The sequence below is a fragment of the Osmerus mordax genome, chromosome 23, assembly GCF_038355195.1.
Source record: "Osmerus mordax isolate fOsmMor3 chromosome 23, fOsmMor3.pri, whole genome shotgun sequence".
Taxonomy (NCBI): domain Eukaryota; kingdom Metazoa; phylum Chordata; class Actinopteri; order Osmeriformes; family Osmeridae; genus Osmerus; species Osmerus mordax.
In genome coordinates, this window is record NC_090072.1 from 7,014,493 (window position 1) to 7,033,959 (window position 19,467).

Sequence of the window (19,467 nt, forward strand, 5' to 3'; positions counted from 1 at the left end):
CTATAATATTACTTTTTATTCATTTAGAATATGCTTTAACCTAATGACAAAAAGTCAGATCTTGTGAACCACCCTAACCGTAACCCTGCAGTTCAAAGAAGACCTTTACGTGACTGCAGTCCAACAAGACTATACCCCACAGCTGTCTTCAACAATAGAACACAACAGCATGTACATTTTGTATCTCTCAAACCTATTATTTAAACTGCTGTTCACACGCTACGCCTTTCATCTACATCTGGCCTGCAGCAGAATACATCTGATTCATACTCTACTGTCAATCCATGTTACCTCATAAATCATCTATCAAGAGGATGTGTGGTACAGATGTGGAGAGTGTTGTGATGCCCTGGGCATTCTCACCTGTTTCCTAACCATCACAAGCAACCAATAAGATGGTTGTGGAGAAGAAATAAAATCAATAGATGTCTTTGGGGTAAACAACAAATCCATAATGTGCAGATAGTTCAGTGTTGAGGTGAATAATAATAATAGTTATAGAATAGATAAGCTCTTTGTGTGTTCTTCTGTGGCATTAGAGCAAGGTTTTTATTTATCCAGACCAGACCTTTCATGTTGTGAATGCTGAATCTATCACAACCAATACACACAGTGAAAAGGAATATATAACTCACGTTGAACAAAGACCAAGTCAATAGCTTTGAGTTTGAAGGTCACTTTTAATAATTCAGACAGTGAGCACCTCAATACCGTGTTGAACGCACTAGGTCCAGTACAATACTAAGCATGGTGTCTTTCCATTTTTGTGCAACTAGAAAGTATCTGCCTTTAACACATTATACAGTGGAGGGCTAGGTTTTCTTCCTGAACCAGTGACCAGATAAGGAAGTCCTCTAAACTGAAGTTAATGGCTTTTTACCATGGTCGGGAAGAATTCCCTGTCCTGTGAGAGACAGCTGGTGGGCTTTCTACGCCTCGACTGATAGACTACATTTTAAAGACAGGAAATCAAGACAAAAATAGGTAATACTTTTTTAGAATCCAAATACTGTTACATAATACCTCACGTCATCTGCCGCAGCAGCACTATATGTCAGTGGGCATCTCGTGCACACGTTCTCCTTTTATCTCTCAGTGAGCTCGAGCTCACAAACAGACTCACACAAGTCTCGCTCTCACATTCCTCAGACCAAGATATCGGTAATATCCAATGTTTTCCCTTCAGACGAGGTGTTCTGCATCACGGAATCGCATCGTTCCATACAAGAAAGGTCTACACTTCTACATTTACAAACGTCCATTGTATCTTGGCTTCTTTGTGTGTTTGTTAAAACAGCAGTTGCTTCACTATCCAAGTGATGTGACAGTAGTAACAGTAGCGTCAGGCTTAAAGATCGTATTTTATCTAGCGAGATTCTCTGGTGTTGCGCAAGAGGGCCGTTGAACCCCTTTCTTTTATAGTAGCAATAATACAGCTTGTACACCCGAGCATTTTGGCGTTCTGATGTGTTTGTGTGAACGTGTTTGTGTGTATGGTAACAGTCTACCTTCGATGTGTTTGCGCGAATATGTCTTTGTGTGTGTGCCAACAGTCTGCATTTTGTCATGTATGTGTGCGTAGATGCAAGGTGAGAATAGTGGAATGGTTTTATGGCTCGTGTGTGTGTGTGTCTACGAGAGCACAGTGAGGGTGACGGATCCTTTCGTCCTCTTCAGAATGCCCACGGCTTCCTCGTGGGTGACCCCGTCCAGACTCTGACCGTTGACAGCCATGATTTGATCTCCTCTCTTCAGACGGCCGTCCTCTGATGCTGCCCCCTGCACAGAACACACACGCCGCGCGCACACACACACACACACACTGCAGGTTACCTTCACGGCACAGAAAACACACAGCAAGCTACCTTTATAATAGACTACCTTCATCCTCAAAAGGAATAAGAAAAGATTAAAAGATGTGAAATACTGTCATTTTTTGGATGGGTAAAAGTATATACAATGAACATTTCCAGGAAATATGCAGTACTGTGCAAAAGTCTTAGGCACAATTAAATGTTTTTAAAAAGTAAAGCAACAAGGCTTCACAACTAAATGAAATGCAAAGACAAACATTGTCTTTTCGCTAAATTGCACTTTTATACTGGCTAAAAAACATAGGAGACAAACGATTTGACATATAAGACACTATTCATGTAACAAATCTTGGGTGCCTAAGACTGTACTGTATTTTCTTGGCCTTTGATGGTTTTTATTGTGTGTTCGACCAACCTTTCCAAACACGGTTTTCACATATATGGGCAGGTCTCCGTGAGGGCTTCCAAACCCTCCCACGATGCTGAACCCCAGACCATCTGGACCTCGCTCCAGGGTGATGCTCTTGTACTGGGGGGGACTGGGGGACACAGGAACAGAACTGTTACTAGAACCGTGGGGGTGTGTGGGTGTGTGTGAACCATTGTGGAAAATGACACTTTAGACAGAGGAAGAGAAACAGAGAATGTTTTGGTGTGCGTGTTTGCCATAGTGGAACATAGTACTATTGAGAGAGAGAGAGACAGAGAGAGAGAGAGAGATAGAGATAGAGAGAGATAATATGTGTGTGTGTGTGCCATTGTGGAACATGGTACTATAGAGAGTGAGAGAATGTGTATAATTGTCCCATTGTGAAACATGGTACTATAGGGAGAGTGAGAGAGAGAGAGAGTGTGTGTGTGTGCTATAGTGGAACATGGCACCATATAGAGAAAGACGCCACAGAGAGAAAGAGAGAGAATGTGTGTGTGCGTACATACCCTAAGTCATCCTGGAAGATGGTGCTTGGAGTGAGGCCAGGGACAGAGAGACCAGCAGCTGCATGCTCCTGTGGAGGTCCTGTCACGGAGGTATCCCCCCCTGCTACCACCTGGACACACACACACACACACAGACACACACACACAGACACACACACACACACACACACACACACACACACACAGGGGCACACTCACACAGGGACACACACACACACACACACACACAGACGCACACACACATACACAGGGGCACACTCACACAGACACACACAGACGCACACACACATACACAGGGGCACTATTAGGGACAGCTGAGCAGGGCTACTGAGACCTCTGCTGAAAGGAGGAAGTGTATGTTGGTGGACTGCGGTTGGTCTTTCTAATTGGATGTGTTGTTAAGGGCTCAAACGTGTGTATGTGTGTGTGCTGACCTGCAGCTCGATGGTTCCTGTGGCGTTCTTCAGCAGGGTCACTGCCTGCGTATGGCTGATGCCCTCAGCCGGAGTTCCACAGATACTCACGATCCTGTCCCCTATCTGGAAAGGGCAAAGGTCACAACGAGCTGATGGCTACGGTTCGTGTTGCGCAAACCAGTATCGTCTCGTTAGTTTTAGGTTAAAAAAGTCACTCAGGACAAAAACAAACAAAATACTGTCCATTGCGTCTTGTGAGAAAGTGAGCTATTCAGAGTATCCCACTTCTGACAACTGAGCTCTCCTTGCAGACAGCAGAAGGTTTTTTGACCCTTCTACAACATTTGTATGTCGCTTTGGATAAAAGCGTCTGCCACATGAAAATAAATGTAAACGTGAAATGTATGTTTTTGGTCGAAAAGCAAGAAATAACCAACCAACTCAAGATGGAGGACAGGACCAAACACAACTCAGGGGAAAAACTGCCTTGAATCTCTGTTCCATTGTTGTTTCCCACTCTATCACGAACCTGTTGTAAGACTTCTCTATGGTCTGGATGGTCCCGGGCTACCAACAGTACTTTACCATTCTCAACAGGGCTTTTGTCCCACCGGACTTTTATGTCGCCAGGGTAATAGAGGTTGATTTATTGTCACGGATGGCCTCTGCTCCTCTTTTGTCTGCCCCCGAGGGCCACAATGGTCAGCCTGTGTGTCCCCAGACAGTGGAACTATGCCTGGAGGAGGCTTGGCCTTCACGCACTCAGCCGAGAGCCCAGTCTCCAGTCTCACCGCTCCGCCGACGACTGCCACCTTGGAAAGGTCGCAGACGGTGGGATGGCACAGGAAGTGGAGCTTTTCTCTCCAAGTCAACTGGGGGTTTATTCGGGGGCTTTTCCGCGCCATTTCTGAGGTCTGACTGCACTTATTGTTATTTCTTTCTTTTTTTTAAGGAGTTTCTCAAGTAGAGGACAGGATGGCGACTCTGGACTGGAGAGGTGGTCGGGGGAAGGTCTCTGAGGGTACCTTGAGCTTCTGTGTCTGCGCGGCCAGGCCGGTGGGGTTCATCATGGCGATGAAGATGGGCACGTCGCCCAGAGGGCTGCCCACGCCGCCCGCTATACTGATGCCCAGAGAGTCAGTGGGGCCCTGGGGAGAGACACGCTGCGTTACCCCCGACACACACCCCCATCAACAGCGCTTCGGCCGATGTTCCTTCGAACACGCACACACACACACCTTGGTAAACTCCACCGCCCTGACGTCCTGACGATCCAGTGCTGCGGGACGTAACACACACACACCGTTTTAGAAAACAATCACACGTCGACGTTCAGTCATGACAACGTTCTTGCTGTCGCTGCATATCTTACAGTCCTGGCTCCTGCTACGGTTATCCAGATCTCCATGGAGGTTTCCGGAACCTGACAGGGAGGCATGGCTCGCCTTGTAGCTGCCTTCACTCATCTGGAACAAAATACAGCAAAATATCCACGCATTAAAGTAGTTCTCCTGTTTACAGTAGAGGACCACTTTATTTATATCCAGGACAGGGCAGGGGGGTATTTTGCACTGTTAAAGCAGTCACAATGTCCAGACAGATCAGTAAAGATACAAACAAAAAATCCTAAATACTGAAAAATATATCAATATCTAATATCCAAACTATCATTTGGAAGCTCCACACTTCCAGTACCAGGCAGGAAGAGAAGAGGGGAGTGAGGACGCATGCTCACCTGACTGCTCTGAGACATCCTCCTTTCAGAGTGGAAGGGCCCGGCTTTGAAGCGGCCCACATCCAGCTTTATGGGCCCCGCGCAGCACTGCAGGCACACACAACACGTCAACACGCAGAAAAACACACCACACACCTCATATCTCACCCCCTTTCCCAGTGAGGTTCGATGGCAACATTCGGCAAATATCCCGACAAAAAATTCTGCAACAATTATACATAGTGACCACCTCCCTCAGGTAAATAGTTTATAAATCAGCTCCTTAGTCCAATTTTGATGATATCTCCACACTAACAAAGTGTCTTTAGACGTTTGACCGCGCGCCGACCTTGAGCAGCGCGGCCACAGCCTCCTGGGTGGCGGAGCGGACGTCCTTGCCGTTGACCGCCAGGATCTGGTCTCCCTGCATCAGCCTGCCGTCCCTGTCCACCGCACCCCCCTTCACGATATCCGACACAAACACCCCCGTGTCGCTCCTGGGAGGCGATCAGAGGGATAGAATAAGCTGGGTTTTCTTACATGAAATTCACTTTGGTTACCGTACGCGCGCGCATGTGTGTGTGTGTATGTGTGTGAGAGGCAGAGAGTTTTGTCGTTTGTCTTAGACCATGTCGTTGAATTTTGCGTTCATGCAGACTTTTATGGGTTCAGAAATGAATCCTGCTCTAGCACTAAGCAGTGGTATTTTCCACTGTTGGGGGCTCTGTGAGGCCTCAGTGTCGGCTCCCAGTCTCTACAGTCAGACGAAGATGAGCACAAACTGTGATTATGCAACCTGATCACTCATTTCACGCGCCAAAGGAATCTTTGGCTGTCACGATTGCTAACCACTAAGTGGTAGCTTATAGGTTTTGTTTTCCATGATATGTACACAAGGACACACACACACACACACAAGGAAACTCACATAAAAATAGTATCCAAACTCTCCTATAGATGTTTCTCTGTTGTCTGTGTGACTCCAACCTTAGTTTGTGTGTGGCAGTTTGAGTTATTCTTTCTCTAGTAAGCAAGATAATCGACACTGTCAAAAAGACTGCGGGGAAGGTCAAATACTGCCCTTATCCTTTGTCAACCACGCACCCCACACCACACCACCCCACACCACACCCACCAACCACACTCAAACACACTTTAAACCCTAAAACCAACAAGCTGGAATCAGAAACAACTCTAAGGGAAAGCAGTACACACACACACACACACAGAGGGATACCAAAACACCACACATAGCACAGTCACGCATGGATACATGAACACTCGGAAAAACCCAGACACAAACAGCACACACACACACACACTCAGAAAGACAGTGTGGTGTGTGCCTGGGGCGTCCTAACTGAGGCTGACTCCAAGTCTGGCTGGTCAGGGGTAAGGTCAGGCTTGTCCTCTTGACACCAGAGGTGATTATGTCCTCAAGGCCCTGACAGTGACACAACAAACAGTGACTGATCTAACTGGCCAAACAATGTGGAGGGGAGAGGGCGCTCGTTCCGTATGACTGGGCAGCTCAGTGTGGCTCTGGGTGGACGTATCATCTTTACGAGTCACTGCACACACTGAAGAACACTAAAGTAGGGGAGTCAGGTGGCTGAGCGGTGAGGGAATCGGGCTAGTAATCTGAAGGTTGCCAGTTCAATTCCTGGCCGTGCCAAATGATGTTGTGTCCTTGGGCAAGGCACTTCACCCTACTTGCCTCGGGGAGAATGTCCCTGTACTTACTGTAAGTTGCTCTGGATAAGAGCGTCTGCTAAATGACTAAATGTAAATGTAAAGCAAGCCAGAGGCATCCATACCTGCATACTCTGAAAACCGAACTGCACTCCAAAAGTTTTGTGGTACAAATACCTGTGACCGCATGTGTGTGTACGTGTGTGATGTACGCGCGCGTGTGTGTGTGTGTTCCAGTACCTCCTCCCCACGATGCTGAGGCCCAGCCCCTGGCCAGGCTTCTTGTGGAGCTCCAGGGAAAAGGAGTCCCACATGTCCTCCTCCTTGTACTGCGCCTCGTCCCGGTACACAGACAGGCGCACCCGCGGGGGCGTCTGACGGAGCACGTTGATGGCCTCATCGTGGGTCGCCACGCGGAGGTCGATGCCGTTCACCTGGGGGGGGGGGGGGGGGGGGGGGGGTGGGGGGGGGGGGGGGTGAAAAGGTTTATGCGGGGGGGGGGGGGGTTCAACTGGTTAGAAGCTAGAATGGCTTTGATGTCTGGCCCCTGTGCGCTCTGGCGCTGCTGAACGTTGTGCTGCAGAACATTCTGGATTGGCTTCTCCCTCTAAACTGAGGTTTTCAGAGCTCCTAACAGTTGGTCTGAAGGGAAATAGCCCACATAGCTTTAGCGTAGACACGTAGCATAGGCCTGATCTCACAGCAGAGAGTTTTATCTTGCTCACGACGAATGGTTAGCAGGGACATTGAGGGACCCCCCACCCCTTCACCTCCCTGACCCTCCTGCTGAAGGCAACAGCTTGGCTAGGAGCCACAAGTCAATTACAGGGTACGATTAAGTCCCAGGCTGTGCGTGTGTGTGTGTGTGTGTGTGTGTCAGGGAGGCCTATTGACTGGGTTACTGTGACTAACCAGCCCTGTCCTTCCCCCAGTCCACCTCCTGCAGAAAAGCCAGGGTTCAGAGAGGGGTCAGCAAGCAGCCAGGCTGACTTCTTGAGAAGTCCCTTGGCATAAATCTGTCCCTACCACACACACACATCCCACCACACACACACACAAATACACACACGCCAGTTCCAGGCCAGTACGGTAGCTCTACGATCAAACCAGTCATACACACACACACACACACAAACACACACACACCAGTTCCATTCCAGCACGGTGCCTCTAGGATCAGACCAGTCACAAACGCACACACACATACACACACAAACACACACACGCCAGTTCCAGTCCGGTCCGGTACCTCCAGGATCTGATCTCCAGCCCATAGACGTCCATCCTTGGAGGCGGCTCCCTCCTCATACACCTCATGGATGATGATGGCACCCTGGAGAGACGAGCAGAGAGAGGGAAGCAACGACCGAGTGTGAGTCAGACTACAGAAGAGAGAGGGAGGGGTGGGGGTGGGGTGGCTAGGGAAAAAATGGAGGCCCCCCAAAAAACATAAATTGGTCATGACAGGAGTTGTAGACTGGTAGACCAGGAAGACAGGGCTACCAGGATGAGAGGAGAGGAAAAGAAAGTTGACACAGTGCTTTCTCTCTGTATGTGTGTGTGTGTCATTGCAGAATGTGTGTGTGTGTATATGTGTGTATGCCGTTTGAGTGTGCATTTTCTGTGCATAGCAGTGTGCGGTTTTTTTCAGGCGCTCGTCCCAGAAAGTGTGTACATTCACTGCGTGTGTGTGTGTGTCATCTAGAGGTCAGGGGTGACATTCCAGCCTGGCTATTGTCTCCTGCAGCCCCGACAGACAAAGAATAGCTCCTCAGGCCTCACTGAGCACACAGAATGGAGAGGAGGAGAGGAGGAGGAGAGAACAGAGCAGGAAGAGGAGAAGAGGAGGAAGGAGTGGAGAGGAGGAGAGGAGAGGAGGACGAGGAGGAGAGCAGAGGAGGGAGAGCAGAGGAGGAGAGGAGATGAGAGGAAGAGGAGGAGAGGGAGGAGGACGAGAGCAGAGGAGAGGAGGAGAAGAGGAGAAGACAGAAGAAGAGGAGGAGGAGAGGAGAAGAGGAGAGGAGGAGGAGAGGAGAAGAGGACAGGAGGAGAGGAGAATAGGAGGAGAGGAGAAGGAGAGCAGAGGAGAGGAGGAAGAGGAGGAGAGGATAGGAGGAGGGGAGAAGAGGAGGAGAGGAGAAAGAGGAGGAGAGGAGGAGAGGAAGGGGACGAGGAGAAGGAGATAAGGGGGTCCTGACAACATCATATCCTACATTCCTGTGTGTCTGGCTTTATTTCAGACCTCGTACACCACCTCTACTGCTGTGATGAACAGATCGACCACCAAGTGACTCAGTGGGTGGAACTGCATTCCAGCATCTCACATCCAGCTTATGTATGAGGTGGTATTCCAGGGCAAATATTCCCTTCCACATACTGTGTCATTCTTCCTGAAATATACTCTGGTACCAGACACTGCACAAGAACACTGTTGACAGTACAGCCTGTTCTTCAGAGAGGGAAGTGTTTACAGCAAGCGTCTGTTTGGAATCTTTTTGACATTGTAATGTGTACTTACTTGGCGGGTCCACACTTGAGCAAATCTCTTGGGAACTATCTAAGAAAACATTTGCATCTCTGTTCCTCCCGTGATTCCTCCTGACAGGAGAGGCTTTCAAAAGGCGACCAAAGCGACACCACAGTTTAACCAGGCGTCAACATTTCAGGCGTCAACATTTAATATAGGCTTTAGAAATCTGTTTTAGGTCCCTATGGTATCTCTCATATACTGGTTGACTTGTTTATGGTTTACATAGGATAAATATTGATTTATTTTATAAATGAAGATCCACAACCACCACATAGGGTTTCGGTCGGACCGCCATAAAACAACACTGGACAGACCAAGGAGCAAGACCAAGATTTCCAATGTTCTGGCAAATGGCCAAAATTTCAAACATGAAATCAAAACAGCATTTTTTTTTTATTGTGTTAAGTTATCCCCCCTACCCCCCCCCCCCCCCCCCCCCCCCCCCCCCCCCTTCCGTACCAGCAGAGTGTCACAGCCGCCCACGATGCTGAGCCCCAGGCCAGTGCGGCCCTTGGAGATGTCGATGGTGGTCTCGCAGCCGGGTATGATGGGACAGGTGACCGGGTCTGAGTCCAGTGTGTCGGGGGTGGATGGGCGGCTGGAGCCTGAGAGAGAGAGAGAGAGAGGGGGGGGGGGGGGGGGTTACCACCTCGTCCATGGAAGCCTACTTTGCTGAGGGTGCAACCACACCCACGCCTGCTGAACATTAAGTCACTGCTACTACCACAAATACAATTGTATACCGCAATAAAATCAGATGCGGCCTGAGCAATTATGTTCTTGGACTTTCAACGTGATAGTACATGAACTTAACAACCGAGTGACAGCTTGTGGGAGGTAAGGCAGTCATGTTTTAAGTAAAGGTTTGTGCTTGTTCACTGCGTGTTGTGAACAAGCTTCAATGTTCGCCGACATTGAAGCTGACACCCAACCACCTTAATGACACCGCACCGCTGACTCACTGCCGATTGGCTCTTCCTCAGGCTGCTCCGTCGCTGGGACCATGGCGATGCTAGGCATGATGGGTAGGCCGGCGGCGGGTATGTCTGAGGCGTGGCCGCCGGACATCGAGGGAGGGAGGGGGAGCGACAAGTCGTCCTCGCAGACTGTCAGCTTCACCCGGCCTTGGCTCTTCCTCAACAGGTAGTGGACCTAGCACGTCCACAAACATACGAGATGTTATGTTTTGGCATTTAGGGTCACCTGTTTTAGCCTTCACCAAACGACGTTTCCTTTTCTTCAGTAAACAAACTACGAATGGCATCGTGTCCAAAGAGATTTCCAGATTTTCAGATAGTACCATGTCTGTGGAGTAGCCCAGTATAGGTTCGTCGTCCACCGCAAGGAGTTTATCCCCTGCCTTTAAGCTGCCATCCTAAACAGAGTTACACAGCAGTTTGAATAAACGGCATGTTAGGTGACATGGAACAAACCGCCCCAAACACCAAAACCTTAAGAAGTCTGGAAAGGGTGTTTTGAAAAGGGCTTTACCTTCCCGACTGGTCCACTTTGAGAGATGCTCTGAATCACCAGTCCTCTACTAGAATCTTCCACACTGAAGGTGATGCCAAGTTCACCCTCCACCTATGGAAAACAGAAATGATTTGTGACGTTGATTTAAGCCGACGTCGTGGCTGGCTCTAAATACACCGCAGGTGAAGCTTTTTGGATGTTTAACATCCAGGCAGGAGTGAGAATCTTGCCTTTTCACAAATTTGGATCTTTCCTTGATCTTTTTTTTTGTCATAAATTCACTTTAAAAAGGGAAGTGGGGGGGGGGGGGGGTGTAGGGCAGATGTGTGTTTCAGCTGGTGGCTGGACCATATGCTGCCCTGTCATCATATATACTACATAATAAACCATGCAGGCAGGCAGGCAGACAGACAGACAGACAGACAGACAGACAGACAGACAGACAGACAGACGCCAGCATTCCCATCCAGGTGTTTTGGCTTTTCAACCACCTGTTCAAATAGGATGTGTTGCTGTCCTCCTCACGGTCTCTTCCTCAGTATTTATAACCGTCCCCTCTGCCTTTCCCTCTCTCCGTATCTATCACTCACATGCCTGGGAAGTTTGTCTCTCTCGTCACTTCCTTAGCGGTCTATCAGTGTCATTCTCTCTCTCTCTCTCTCTCTCTCTCTCTCTCTCTCTCTCTCTCTCTCTCTCTCTCTCTCTCTCTCTCTCTCTCTCTCTCTCTCTCTCTCTCTCTCTCTCGTTCACTGAAACCATAACACTAGAAGCAGTTCCTATCCTCCGCCTCTTCAACCCCTACATAATTAATAACAAATCCCTCTTTACAAAGTCACACACTCAGAGCTGCCAATCAGCTCTGACAGCCGTCGCCCTGTCTCGGTGGCTAATGAGCTCTCCTTTGTTCTCCGGGGCCCGGCGTCTCTGTTGTGGCGTCTCCTGGACGACGGAGCGCGTTCCCGGAGTGGGCGGGGCGTTACCTGGCGCGCTGAGGAGCCGCGCTGCGTGGCGTGCCTCACCTCGGACAGGACGACGTGCTGAACGTTTCTGAACGCGTCCGGGTCAAGTGCGGCGGGGGGATTGGAAGCACATGTTTCCAGCTGGGAGAAAACAAAGGGGGGGGGGGGGGGGGGGGGGGGGGTAGACACAGAGGACTGGTCTCACTTGTTGGGAAGCTTCTAGCATGACCAGCGACACAAACGAGACACAGGACAGTATGTGAGCAGTGCCATGTCACACATCCATCCAGTCTGGGTATGTGATCGCATGGTACATTAAGGGTCCGTGTGTGCATGTGGATTGACCTGCCACTGTAAACAAGGGTCCCTTATTTTGGATAGTGTGTGTGTGTGCAAGACAAGATCAATGTGTATGTGCATGTGGATTTTCACGTCAAACTGTGTTTGTGTGTGTCCTTATCGGTGTGTGTGTGTCTGTGTGCCTGTATCTGCATGTGTATCTGTCTGTGTATCTGTGTGTGTATCTGTGTGTGCATCTGTGGGGGGATTTACCTCTGTGTGTGTATGTGGGGGGTCAGATGGCTTAGCGGTTAGGGACTTGGGCTAGTAATCCAAAGGTTACCGGTTCGATTCCTGGCTGTGCCAAATGACGTTGTGTCCTTGGGCAAGGCACTTTCCCCTACTTGCCTCGGGGAATGTCCCTGTACTTACTGTAAGTCGCTCTGGATAAGAGCGTCTGCTAAATGACTAAATGTAAATGTGTGTGTGTGTGTATCTGTGTGTATCTGTGTGTGTGTGGGGGCGGGGTTTACCTCGGCGTGGGGCTCCTGCATGTCTCCATACTCCCTCATGGGTCCCACGGCCATCTGCTCCAGAGCATCCGTGTTCCTGCCAGGGGAGGGGAGGTCATAACTCAGGATGTAAATCACCTCCTGACACGCAGGGTCCCTGCTCAGAACCTCCAGCCTCTGGGGTCCACCACACTCTCACTCAGACCCTCACTTCAGAGGTCAGGAGAAGGGGAGGGTTTGGTTTGTTCCGGTACGGGCGTTCCAGGGTTCAAGGCAAAGTTCATGAGCTCGGGACTTGACCTCACAGATAAATCTATAGGGAATGAATAGGATTGCGTGACTAGAGTTTGATTTGTGTGTTTGTGTAGCTGGCTCCCTGGTTTTTTAAAGAGGGGATTCTTGTGAATCGCTGGGCTTGGTAGGTTGGAGAAGTGTTGTGAAGGGGAGGAGGAGGGGCCTAAGTGAACCACACAGATCTTCAGTAGATACGAGGTAATATGGTGTACAGAGCACTCGTTAAAGCCATGAGTTTTCCTGTTTGCATGTCTTCTGACATGCAACAGCCCCCTCTACTGGGCTTGGAGGGTAATGTAGTTTGGTCTCACTCATTCTCCTGAGATCATGAAGGTGTCCTCAGTACGGTGTTCATTTTAGGACATCGTCAGATCTCAGACTCAATTCTCAGACAGCGTTTTGTCTGAGAATGACAGGTTTTTCTGACGCTGTTTGGTTTGACGGCGTTTTGACTGAGAATGACATGTTTTTCTGAGACTGAAGCCGTTTCGCCTGAGTCTGACGACTTTTGGTCTGAGACCTGACGCCTTTTCGTTTGAGAATGAGAATTGAGTATGAGATCTGAGGATGTCCTAAAATAAACACCGTACCTCAGGGCATGCCGGGGGTGAGGAACTTATTGAGCTAGGTGGGGAACTGTACCTGATAAAGATGATTTTGACCTTCGACGGAACGCTTTTAATGATGGACGAGGCGTTTTGGTGGCTCCGCCCGTACAGGATCTGTCCATTGATCTGACGACGCACACAATGCACAAATACTCCATGTGAACAATTTGAATACAAAAACGTCCCTGGCAGTTTTCAACAGACGGCAAAACGAAACATTTTGCCGACATCTAAGCAGAACAGAACAGGCCAAGTGTCATTCACAACTCCCAACAGGGTGAACCTTCCGGTGGCGCCGTCGTCACGACGATACACCGTGGACCCCCACCCCCCCCCACCCCACCCCCCTCCCACTCACCTCCAGCAGCTCGTCACCGACCATCATGCGCCCGTCCCTCCCCCGCGGCCCCGCCCGGGTCGATCCCCACCACGAACACGCTCATGCGGGCGCGGTCGCGGTTGCCCGCCAGGCTGAGCCCCAGGCCGGCCCTGCCCTTCTCCAGCTCCATCACCTGGAGGGAGCCTGGGAGGCCTCCGTAGCGCTGGTGGATCTTCTCTGCAGCAGAGACAGGGAGACAGGGTGAGGATCAACACGGAGCTGGAGACACGTCGGTGTATGAGACACACTGGATGTCTAAACACCTCGCCTGGGCGCCACTGATGTTCGTCGTTTATTCTGCGACGCTAGTTGCTATTGTACTTTTGTTGTTTTTTATCGCCGGTGTTACTTTTATCGTTGTTTTTGCCCGTACTTTCAATCAACATTCGCTTGCATTTCCTTCTTATTTGCATTTTTATACCTACTGCGTGGCTGTTGCCTTGCCGTGTTCTAAGAATTAATTACCCAGAAGGACCTGCGTTCCATTGTGCATATGACAAACACATCACTTTGACGCAGATGATAATAATACTGCACCCGTACTCCCACACGGTGCTGTCACACAATCCTACCATATGCATGCCTCCTCTGAGGGCACAAATTAAGGACAAACGCAGTCAATGATGAAGTCTAAGCGCGTCTGTCTGACTCTCTCTCCCCTCTCTCCCGGGTGAGTCAGATGGCTGGTTTCGGTGCCAGTCCCTGGTGTTCTGGGCCTCCTGCCACCAGCGTGCCATCAGTCCTCTACTAATCTCCTCCGTACACCTCTCCGGTCCCCGCCTCATCAATCTTATCCCTGCAGGACACACACGCGCACGCGCGCGCACACACGCGAAAAGCAGCTCGCACGCATATGCGCGCAAGCACGCGCAAAGCAGCTCGCACACACAGACATGTACACACGCACCTACACAAAACAGTTGGCATTCACGCACACGCACACACGAGCAGACGTCCAACTTTCACACGGCACCTGGGGCCTTGACGGAACACTAATCCTGTCTAATTCAGAAGAGGATGGAGAATGTGTCCTTCCGTGCTAACCTGGGGCTAGGTGAATGTGACGTCCTCCTCTGGTTCAGCTTTCAGACAATGAAAGTGGAGTCTGTTTTTGCGCTAGTCCTAGAAGCAGGATTACTCATTTAACTGACCGAGCTTTGATCTGTTGACCCGAGGCAAGGTAACCTTTCTCATACAGTCAGTCAACTTTGGATCAAGGGTGTTTCTCTGACCCGCACTAGGTACATTGAAGACCAAGACTGCTTTGACCATTTCAAACACATTAAGAATGTGACATGGGCGCCCTCTGGTGGTGGTTTGGTGATAACACACTAAAGTGGGAAAGATTGAAACCACGCTCATGGCTTCCACGCATCATCTCATCATCACACTGAACACTTGAAGTGAATCTCAACTTGGCCCAGGGTGTCGATCGATCGGGTTTCTTTGGACGTTCGCATTTTCTAGCGTTCCATTCATTTGCACTAAATCTCCCCGTCACTAAATCTCCATGGAGCTCCATGGAGCTTATTCACTGTAAGTCGCTCTGGATAAGAGCGTCTACTAAATGTAAATGTAAGCTTATGAAGGTGACCCCGCAGGTGCCTCCAGACACTAGCTAATTGCTAACCTCAGACATCGATCGATTTTGACACGGTACTTACTCCAGCTGTAGCCAAACTCGTCCTCGTCCTCCTCCTCTTCCTCCTCCTCCCGGGGGACTCTGTCTGGGATCTCTGTCAGCGTGTCGGTGTCGGTCTCTCCCACGTGAGGAACCACAGGGAGGGAGAGGACAGGGGTGGGGGGGGACACCTTCCCATGCTCTCTGTTGGGGATCTGGCGGGCCGCGGACCAATCAAAGAGGCAGATCGAGACGAGGAAGTGAGGGGGGAAAGGCAATTTGGTTTCCCATAAAGTTAGATAAATAAAGTTAATAGAGTTGAATGAATGGCTGTTGCGGATGCACTCCTGAGCAGTTCAAACACTTAGTTTGGGCTGGGTACTATCTTATTTTAATATGGTACAACACTCTTTAGTAACACTCCTTTATAAGACATAGAAACAGCATGTCAATAATAAATAAAATAATAAAAACAAATTAACAACAAGTAAAGCACTACATTCAGGCTTTAGTTTAAGTCAAACAATTGTCCATCTGATAACATTCAAATGGACACTTACCTTTCATAACAAATGATCAAATAATAAATCAGGTATCATTAATTTGAACTGGCATCCTTTTAAACTGATTAAACTGCCTGTTGCATTCAACCCATTCACAGAAATCTGTCGCAAAACATTTGATGCGAGCGATTCTTGCAAAACATCGATTTCCATGCCGATCTCATTCGCATCTGCGATCGGAAAACAACATGACACAGAAAAGGAATTGGACACAGAGGGGGGGTTAGCATGAATCCGTGTACAGCATGTGAAATATACAGCACGTGTGTATATCGTGAGAACATACTGCGTGCATGGACCTACACGCTGTTCTCTTGGGCCAAGCCATACTGTACACGCAGACATGGGAACAAGAAAGGCTGGGAATAGAGCACGACACAAAGACCCACAAACCTTAAACGGAGTAGGGGTGAAGGGATTAGTTGGGGATTAGTTGGGGAGAGACGGAGGAAAAGTCTACTGTGACTCTCAACCTCCTACAGAGAACAGAGACAAAGTCAGCGGTCATGAAGGAGACACTGAGGACTCTACATCACACGAGGACATGACGACATGGAGACTAGACACGTCCAGCCATCTTGTCTGGAAGGCTGAGACACAAATGGGACCTCAATCAGGTTCTCTAAGTGTATTCACATTTACAACGTGTGGGGCAAACTCTATTCTTGAAGGGACACCTGCTTTTAGTCATTGGGGCAGCCCCGGAAACTGACCCGCAAACATGAATGCACCTTTCTATTTGCTACAGGTGTGCCCTCCAAGAATTCGGCTTGAATTGACTACCATGGCAAAAACGTGCAGATGTTGGAGAGTAGAACGTACAAACCTTTTCGCTATTGGCTTTGGCTGCTGCAGCAGCTCTCTCCTCATTGGTGTTCGTTGCTGATGACTGTCGTGGGAGAGAGGGGCGGAAACTTACAGGAGGAAGTTAAGGCAGAGTCTTTCGGGGTGAGTCATCAACATCAATACTCAACACTCCCAAGCTTCATCACTGGCTGCATATGAATTAGTTAACTGTTATTCTGCCTAACGGCTTGTAGCCACCTTGGCAGTAAACAGTGTGGTTTGTGGTTTATGGTGCCGGACGAAATTGCTTTTGTTTTTACTGTTTCTCTTCCTCTTTAGCTCTCTAGGAGATTAATTCGGTTGAGAGAGAGAGGCTTGAAGCCGTGTAGCGCTGTTCGGCACAAAAGGAAAACCTTGAGCGCTGAGGCGGGGATGAGCGAGAGCGGCAGGCACTACATAAAGCATCAGAGGTGAAGAGAGACAGGCACAGATACACACACACACACACACACACACCACACCACACGCACGCATACATACTGTATATATACATATATAAACAGACAAGACAGACACACAGCTATACAGACAGTACGTTCACACACCACACACGCACATATGTATATGTACAGTATATATGTATGCATGACTGACACAGCGCATACACAAACACACAGACGCGCAGACGCAGGGTGGAGGCAAGGGTCTAACCTGGGGCAGGGCAGGTAAGAGGCAGGCTGGGGAGTGATAAGGGGAATGAGGGCCGGACCCCAGCAGGGGCGCTGGTAGCGGGAAGGGCAGGGGCGGCTTCTAAACAGCAACACAGAGTATCAGCAGTAGACAACGGCGAAGGGTACTTAATGAGAGATGGGCGCCTGAGACAAAATTGAATCGGGGAGAGTGCGCCTGGGAAAGAAAAACTAAACAGGATGGAAAACGCCTCCGGAATCATTTAAAACGGCGACCGACAGTTAATTAAAGTCCTGGAGGAAGCCATCTTTTTTGAGGAATCAAAGAAAGAGCTCCGATTCTGAAGAAGTCCAACTAAATGTTTCAAAAGTGTCCTCCAGGCTAATTCTGGATTATTCCGAACACGCCAGAGAAGAGAGGGAAGTCATGAACAGCGAGGGCGTATCATTAGTCAGCAGGTAGGCCCCAGAGACTCCATATTAAAAGGCATTACAGATGCGCCCCAGGCACTTAACCTCTATAACAATAAGGGACTGTGACTGACTGTGAGGGGTGTCACAAAGAAACTACAGGCGGTGTCAAGAGGGACACAGACCGACACGGAGTCTGAGGAAATGTGTGAAGAGAGAGAGAAAAAGAGACAGAAAAAGAGAGTGAGGGAAAGAGAAAGAGAGAGGGATAGGGAAAGGGATGAAGAGGGTAAGAGAGAGAGAGAGAGAGAGAGAGAGAGAGAGAGAGAGAGAGAGAGAGAGAGAGAGAGAGAGAGAGAGGGGGTATAGAGAGATTACCTGGTGTGTGCGGGGTGACAAGCGTGTTAAAGCGGTGCTGTGCTTCTCTATGACTGGAGATGGAGCAGGGCTATAGAGCGAGTCAGGCTGCGAGGCAGAGGGAGGCAGATAGAGGCTGAGGAAGTTAGTGGAGGCCGGTGTGGGAAGGGTTAGGATGAAGATGACACAGCCATGCATGAAGATCGATCTGATGTGAGAATTTAAGAAGGTATTACGTGGCCAGAAGCTATTTCTCAAGGAAACTGGTTAGTCATGGTTCCTGGAAAGCAGAAGGGGCTTTCAAACATTTAAAAGCACAACCGATGCAATGCTTTTCAATGAGAGTTCTGCAGACAAATTCTTTGCTATGGACCATAACACACCTGAGAACCTTTGTTTGCTCTATATGAGGTGCGTGCAATTGGATTTGAAAGCTAACTCCAATCAAGCACTTGCTGGTGGGCATGCACTGGGTTTAGAAACAAGACACTCACAGACACACAAACCCAGTCTGGATATCCTACTTTACGGGAATCCTGAAGCTAAGTGTAATGCTACCACAGACAATTTCAGAGGAAGGATGAGTGTTAGTCTTCTCCTGGAGGTCTTACTCTGGCCCGGTGGATGATGCTCTGGACCAGGAACTCCACGGGGTTGGCCGCCCTGCGGATGGCCTCCACCGCCTGCTCGTGGCTGGCGTCCCTCAGGTCCACCCCGTCCACCTGACAGAACACCGCGTCCAAATCAGACATTTTCACATCTCACCTACTCCTGTTTGTGCGTCGCTTTGGATGAAAGTGAACCCGTTAATGAATTCAATGTCGTGTCGTGTCAAATGTTATAGGGTTGAAATGTGGCCTTTGGTTCGCTGCTGACTTTGTCCTTTCAGATGCATGGCATGTCTGCATTTGGGACTTGTGGCGGTCGGTGTCTACTGAATATTGTATGTGGTATCAGTTGAGCTATCAGACCTGTGGTGGCTCGCTGACAGTTACATGACCTGGTGCCGCAATGCTGTTCGTCAAATATTGTCTGCTCTCTGTGCTACAGCTGGGCCTCATTAAACAGGCTGTTTTGGATTCGCCTGATTAAAGTCGAGCTTAAACTGAATTTCGGGAGTATCTTAACTTCTGTATTGTGAAACTTCTGGGTGAAACAGGATAGATAGGCTAAACATAAAGTTGGGAGGAATACGAAAGAAAAAAAAACAGACCGCCGTATCATAGTGTTGCTAGCTAATTGCAGAATCTTAGCTGTATGCTGCTAGAAGTTGAAGATTGATTGATGGGGAGATGTCATGATAGTATTGGTTGAAATTGGTTGGTTCATAGTTACTTATGCACCCATCATATTCCGTATTTTAGAGTTTTTTTTAAGTTGGGGGGGAAATACAGCCAGAGGGTAATATGATGTTAAATAAGTGTACATTAA

The 19,467-nt window shown here is 49.1% G+C and overlaps 1 protein-coding gene across 1 annotated transcript in view; it reads right to left on the reverse strand.

Moving 5' to 3' along the window:
* Positions 1-671: 671 nt before the first annotated feature.
* The window catches only part of LOC136967453 (multiple PDZ domain protein-like), a 42,958-nt gene continuing 24,162 nt past the window's right edge, over positions 672-19,467 (reverse strand). Inside the window, 23 exon segments of the mRNA XM_067261233.1 lie at positions 672-1,779; positions 2,230-2,353; positions 2,754-2,863; positions 3,188-3,292; positions 4,195-4,317; positions 4,408-4,448; positions 4,542-4,635; positions 4,905-4,991; positions 5,233-5,380; positions 6,816-7,009; positions 7,825-7,908; positions 9,565-9,710; positions 10,068-10,257; positions 10,406-10,480; positions 10,597-10,689; positions 11,598-11,678; positions 12,350-12,425; positions 13,265-13,356; positions 13,589-13,630; positions 13,632-13,786; positions 15,274-15,445; positions 16,620-16,682; positions 18,648-18,758. Coding sequence (XP_067117334.1) covers positions 1,633-1,779; positions 2,230-2,353; positions 2,754-2,863; positions 3,188-3,292; positions 4,195-4,317; positions 4,408-4,448; positions 4,542-4,635; positions 4,905-4,991; positions 5,233-5,380; positions 6,816-7,009; positions 7,825-7,908; positions 9,565-9,710; positions 10,068-10,257; positions 10,406-10,480; positions 10,597-10,689; positions 11,598-11,678; positions 12,350-12,425; positions 13,265-13,356; positions 13,589-13,630; positions 13,632-13,786; positions 15,274-15,445; positions 16,620-16,682; positions 18,648-18,758 — 2,553 coding nt within the window. The 3' untranslated portion in view covers positions 672-1,632.